A 5,354-nucleotide genomic window follows, 5' to 3' on the forward strand; every position below is an offset into this window, starting at 1 on the left:
TTTATTTAATTCCTCCAAGAGTCTTTCCTTCTTTCTGTCACACAACAAGTAGGTTTTAAGCCTCTTTTGTGCCAGGTGCTACAAGAGACACCGGGGGATGGTGAAATGAGTAAGACAGTCACAGTGTCTACCCTTAAGCAGGAGGCACCAAGCTCATGTGTGCGTGACATTATGGTGGAAGGGAGGGAAGTTGGGAGGGTCAGTGGCAGGCCAGGAGTGATCACCCCAAACTGGGGCTCCTCATGAGGGGGTGCAGGTTGGGTGACCCTGGATATGCCTGGGGCAGAACCCCAACTTCTCCAAGACTCCCCATTCCTTTTTCTGAGTCCCCACCACTATCAGGGAAGCACCCCTTCTCCCACTCTTTTGCCAGGATTCCCCCTTTCCTGAGTTCACTTCAACGTTCCCAGGTCCAGGGCCTGTTTGCTTAGAATTTGGGAAACCCCCAGATCTCCTTCCTGCTTCCTGCAGCTGAAGGGGGGGGCAGGGAGATGGTGTCAGTCACTGTCAGTCACGTGCCTCTGGCTTCAGAAGACTCTTGACTCAGGGGTCCTGCCCATCTCCCTTGGACTTTATCTTCCCCACCATCTGTCTCATTTTTTTCATCTCCAACGGAACCCCCCTCCTCTCCTCTTTAGCCGTTTAGTTGCAAAAGCCAGGCCGTTTGTGGGAGACCACAGGCAGCGACCCCTTTACCGGCTGAGGGGGGTTTAAAGGAGAGGCTGCAGTTAGAGGAACAATCCTACCAAACTCTAGGAGCCACAGCCAATAGTCACATCTTCTAGCCTTCTAGGCTTCCTTCTCTCTGTCCCAGGACAACCCCAACAGCTTTGAAAGCGGTTCTGTAGGGTGGCACCTAGCCACGGTTGCTCCTCCTAGCCTCTCAGGGGCTCCTATGACTTCAGAGGCTAAGTGACTTGCCCCAGCCACACAGCAGCAGTCTGACGGGCTTGTGAGGGCACTAGGGACCACTAGGGGCCAGAGAGGAGAGAGCGAGCACTTTACTCGCTAGCCTGCAAGGCTGTGGCACTGGGGTGACGTGAAGATCCAGGGCCCCAGCCCCTGAGCTGTGGTGCCCTTTGCCCTATCCCGGCCTGGGGCGGGCGAGAGCGAGAGCAAGGGCGTCGGAGTGGGGGCTCCCCAATTGCAGAGTAGAAAGTGGTTAGGAAAACCTTGCCCACACCTCCCGGCAGAGGAATGAAAGAGGGCGAGCTCGGGCAGGGTCCAGGTCCTGCGCGGTGACACCGGGACTCGCGCGCGTTCTTTAAACGCCCAGACCCGGAGCTAAGCGCGCGGGCTAGGGCGGGGTTGGGTCGAGGTCTGGTCACATGACCTGGGCAGAGGGGCTCGAGGCCCCCACCGCACCGGTGGGCGGCCCCCACAACGCGTGGTCGACCTTCATTGGCCAGTTGTGTGGCCAATAGAAATCGGCCATCTGGGAACCCTGCGTTCCGAGGCACAGCCTAACATGCTCAGACCACAAGGGTCCAATGGAAAGTCAGGGACGTGGCCGCAGGCCAATGATAAGGTGCAGAGGGCGGGACAAGAGGCCGGGCCAGGTTGGTTTGAGAGGCGGTAGGGTATAAAAGCGCGCGGCCGGCGGCAGCGTCTGTCCCTACTGCAGAGCCGCCGCCGGAGGAGAGATTTAAAGGGCCCGCGCGTCGCCGCCCCCTCGGCCCGCCATGCTGCTACCCGTGCCGCTGCTGCTCGGCCTCTTCGGCCTGGCCGCTGCCGAACCCGCCATCTACTTCAAGGAGCAGTTTCTGGACGGAGGTAAGGCCTGGTCCCGTCTCGAGGCCGTCCCGACTACGAGGGCGGCCCCTCAGCCTAGATCCGCGCTGTTCCCCTGTAATTATTGCTTAGAGGACCAATACGGTGGCCTCCGGGGACGAGAGCCGCAGGCGAGCCTCCCTTCCATGTCCCTGGGGAGCGTCGAGGGTGCCGCGGACTCCTGTGGCGGGAGTTAGGATTCGCTGGAGGAGCCCTTAAGCCATCGAAGGTGTCAAACTAGAGGATGGGGTGGGGTCAGTCAGGGGGTATCTGTTTCCCAGTCCTCAGCAACTCGAGGCCATCGGCAGATACTCGGTGGTGAGAGATCAGTACGGCCGCACTGACCTGCCCCTTTGATCCCCTAGACGGGTGGACCGACCGCTGGATCGAATCCAAACACAAGTCAGATTTTGGTAAATTCGTTCTCAGTTCCGGCAAGTTCTACGGTGACCAGGAGAAGGATAAAGGTAAGGGCTTGAGGCGGGTGGGTGTTCGGATTCAGGAGGACTTCCTGGAGGAAGCCCTGCGCGCACACACAGCCTGGGTATCCCCACGAGCAGGGCAGGGGGGAGGAAGGGGCAGTCCTCTGTGTCTCCAATGCTTAGGAGCCCCGGAGATTGGGGCTGAGGCATGACCTCACTGTGGTCTCCTGCTAGGGCTGCAGACAAGCCAGGATGCCCGCTTTTACGCTTTGTCGGCCAGATTTGAGCCCTTCAGCAACAAGGGCCAGACACTGGTGGTGCAGTTCACCGTGAAACACGAGCAGAACATCGACTGTGGGGGCGGCTACGTGAAGCTCTTTCCAGATGGTCTGGACCAGACCGACATGCACGGAGACTCTGAATACAACATCATGTTCGGTGAGGGGCCCCGCCCTGTTGCTGACCTTTGATTCATTAGAGGGAGACTGAAATCTCAGGGGTTCCTTAAAACCCCCCACAGGTAGTGTTGAGAACACAAAGTAGTTACAGAGCTAAGGCTTGTCTTTGGAAGGGAGGCTGAGAACGTTGCATTGTTATTGTTGGTCTGAAAGTGTTGGTTTACGGGATTTTCTGTAGTTATTTCCTGATATTACCAGTGAGGGCATTAAATCCTAGAGCCGGTTTTTGCTTGTTTTGGGTTTTTTTTTTTTCCCTTTTCAAAAAAGGCTCACTTTAGCTTCTTAGAACCAGTCAGGGTCTGATTCCGGTCCTGTGACCCTTTACAGACCTGAATTTAAGAACCGAGTCTTCCTTTGTGAAGGGGAGCTTTGCAATGGCAGGCAGCTTCTTGTTCTAACTGAACCCCCTCTTCACCTAGGCCCCGATATCTGTGGCCCCGGCACCAAGAAGGTTCACGTCATCTTCAACTACAAGGGCAAGAACGTGCTGATCAACAAGGACATCCGTTGCAAGGTGTGACCGGGGGTGGTGACAAATGGCTGATGGGGGAGTCTCAGAGACCAGCCTGGGGGGCGGGGCCACTCATCTCCCACCCTCTTCAGGATGATGAATTCACACACCTGTATACCCTGATTGTCCGGCCGGATAACACCTATGAGGTGAAGATTGACAACAGCCAGGTGGAATCAGGCTCCTTGGAGGATGATTGGGACTTCCTCCCTCCCAAGAAGATAAAGGATCCTGATGCTTCGAAGCCTGAAGACTGGGATGAGCGGGCCAAGATTGATGACCCCACAGACTCTAAGCCTGAGGTTGGTGCTTGGGCAGAGGCTCCCCACATGGAGGGTGCAGGGGGCAGCTGGGTTGCCTGACCTTTTTGTGTGCCCTCAGGACTGGGACAAGCCCGAGCACATCCCTGACCCTGATGCGAAAAAGCCAGAGGACTGGGATGAAGAGATGGACGGAGAGTGGGAACCACCTGTGATTCAGAACCCTGAGTATAAGGTGAGCCTGGGGCTCTGAGCAGGGTGGGGGGTGCCCGGTGGGGAGCACACTGGTCTCCACTCAACTACTGGTTCCCTTCCCCTTCTGCAGGGCGAATGGAAGCCCCGGCAGATCGACAACCCGGATTACAAGGGCACTTGGATCCACCCAGAGATTGACAACCCTGAGTACTCCCCTGATGGCAACATCTATGCCTATGAAAACTTTGCTGTTCTGGGCTTAGATCTCTGGCAGGTGAGACATAGAGGGGATTCCTGGAGTACTTCAAATGTCCAGGCTCATCCAGGAGGAGAAAGGGGTAGTAGCATTCAACTCCAGGCAGATCTGAGCCCAAACTGGTACTTTTTCTGAAGAATTTCCTGGTCTGTGTTCGTGGAGTTGTCCCAGCACCCCTTTGAGGTTTCGCTTATTGTGTGCCAGATACTTTTCTACTAAGTTCCTTCATGCAAACAAACGTGTTTAACTGCTCTTAACAGCTAGAAGTTGGTTAGATAACCTTGTTAGAAAATTAGTTTCAGGGGTACTTGTTTGACTCAGTTGGCAGAGCATGCAAATTTTGATCTCACAGGTATGAGTTCAAGCCTCACATTGGAAGTAGAGCCTACTGGAAAAAAAAAATAACGTAACTACTAGAAAAAATTTTTAAAAACTCCCATCTCAGAGGAGCCAAATTTTAGTTTTATTCGCTAATAAACATTTCCTGCCTAGAACGGTGCCTGGCATGTAGTGTGGGTCCTAGGAAAATATTTGAAGAGCCTGAGCGAGCCCCTCTTTTACAGATGAAGAAATCGCAGGGCATTTTGTAGTTGTCATGGGAACATGGGGGCGGGGCCGGGGCGGGGGCTTGTCCAAGGCCGGGGACATCCCGATGTCCGCTCTGACCGCCTCTCCATCCATCCTCCTGCCGCCGCCCCAGGTCAAGTCTGGCACCATCTTCGACAACTTCCTCATCACCAACGACGAGGCCTACGCGGAGGAGTTTGGAAACGAGACCTGGGGTGTCACGAAGGTGGGACCGGGGTCCGCTCCTGGGCTCGGTGGGTCTAGGCAGGTGCGGCGGGTCGGGGGGGGCCAGGCCGCTGAGGTGCGGTGGTCTGTGCGCAGGCGGCTGAGAAGCAGATGAAGGACAAGCAGGACGAAGAGCAGAGGCTAAAGGAGGAGGAGGAGGACAAGAAGCGCAAGGACGAGGAGGAGGCGGACAAGGACGAGGACGAGGACGAGGAGGACGACAAGGAGGAGGAGGAGGAGGACGCCGCCGCCGGCGGCCAGGCCAAGGATGAGCTGTAGGGGCCGTGCCGCCGCCTCCGGGGCTGGACTGAGGCCTGAGCGCTCCCGCCGCAGAGCCGGCTGCGCCACATAATGTCTCTATGAGACTGGAGAACTTTTCATTTTTTTTTTTTTTTTCCCCCAGGGGGGTTTTATCTGGGGGGGATTTTGGTTTTGTTTCCTTCCCTCTTTTTTTTTTTTTCCCCCTTCTAAACTGGTGTTTTGTCTTCAGTTCTCCTTTCGTCCTTATTCCTGACCTCATCTTTCTTGATTGACATCCCTGCCTTCCTCTGTCCCTTTGTCTCCCCAGATCCCTTCGTTCCCCTCCAACCTGAGGGGGCGGGGGAGGGTGGAAGAGAAGCCCCAGGCCCAAGATTCCATCTGTTTTCCTTCTTGGATCCTGAAGGGGGGGCCGGAGAAGAGGGGGGCATC

The 5,354-nt window shown here is 56.0% G+C and overlaps 1 protein-coding gene across 1 annotated transcript; it reads left to right on the plus strand.

Annotated features, from left to right (window-relative positions):
* The first annotated feature begins 1,603 nt into the window (after nt 1-1,603).
* On the plus strand, nt 1,604-5,348 carry CALR (calreticulin). The gene is made up of 9 exons (XM_025863273.2): nt 1,604-1,773; nt 2,136-2,237; nt 2,427-2,630; nt 3,070-3,164; nt 3,254-3,463; nt 3,543-3,656; nt 3,747-3,890; nt 4,573-4,665; nt 4,761-5,348. The coding sequence occupies exons 1-9, from the start codon at nt 1,683-1,685 to the stop codon at nt 4,941-4,943; spliced, it is 1,236 nt and encodes a 411-aa protein (XP_025719058.1). The 5' UTR covers nt 1,604-1,682; the 3' UTR covers nt 4,944-5,348.
* Nucleotides 5,349-5,354: the final 6 nt, after the last annotated feature.

Source organism: Callorhinus ursinus, unplaced genomic scaffold (genome assembly GCF_003265705.2).
Source record: "Callorhinus ursinus isolate GAN/ISIS: 27379988/994484 unplaced genomic scaffold, GSC_fseal_2.0 scaffold82, whole genome shotgun sequence".
Classification (NCBI taxonomy): domain Eukaryota; kingdom Metazoa; phylum Chordata; class Mammalia; order Carnivora; family Otariidae; genus Callorhinus; species Callorhinus ursinus.

What these genes read in the sequence shown, in the direction of transcription:
- CALR (XM_025863273.2), top strand. Translation starts at nt 1,683, where the DNA reads ATGCTGCTACCCGTGCCGCTGCTGCTCGGCCTCTTCGGCCTGGCCGCT. An exon ending in TGAATACAACATCATGTTCG is followed by an intron (nt 2,631 to 3,069) that starts GTGAGGGGCCCC and finishes CTCTTCACCTAG; the next exon opens with GCCCCGATATCTGTGGCCCC. An exon ending in CCACAGACTCTAAGCCTGAG is followed by an intron (nt 3,464 to 3,542) that starts GTTGGTGCTTGG and finishes GTGTGCCCTCAG; the next exon opens with GACTGGGACAAGCCCGAGCA.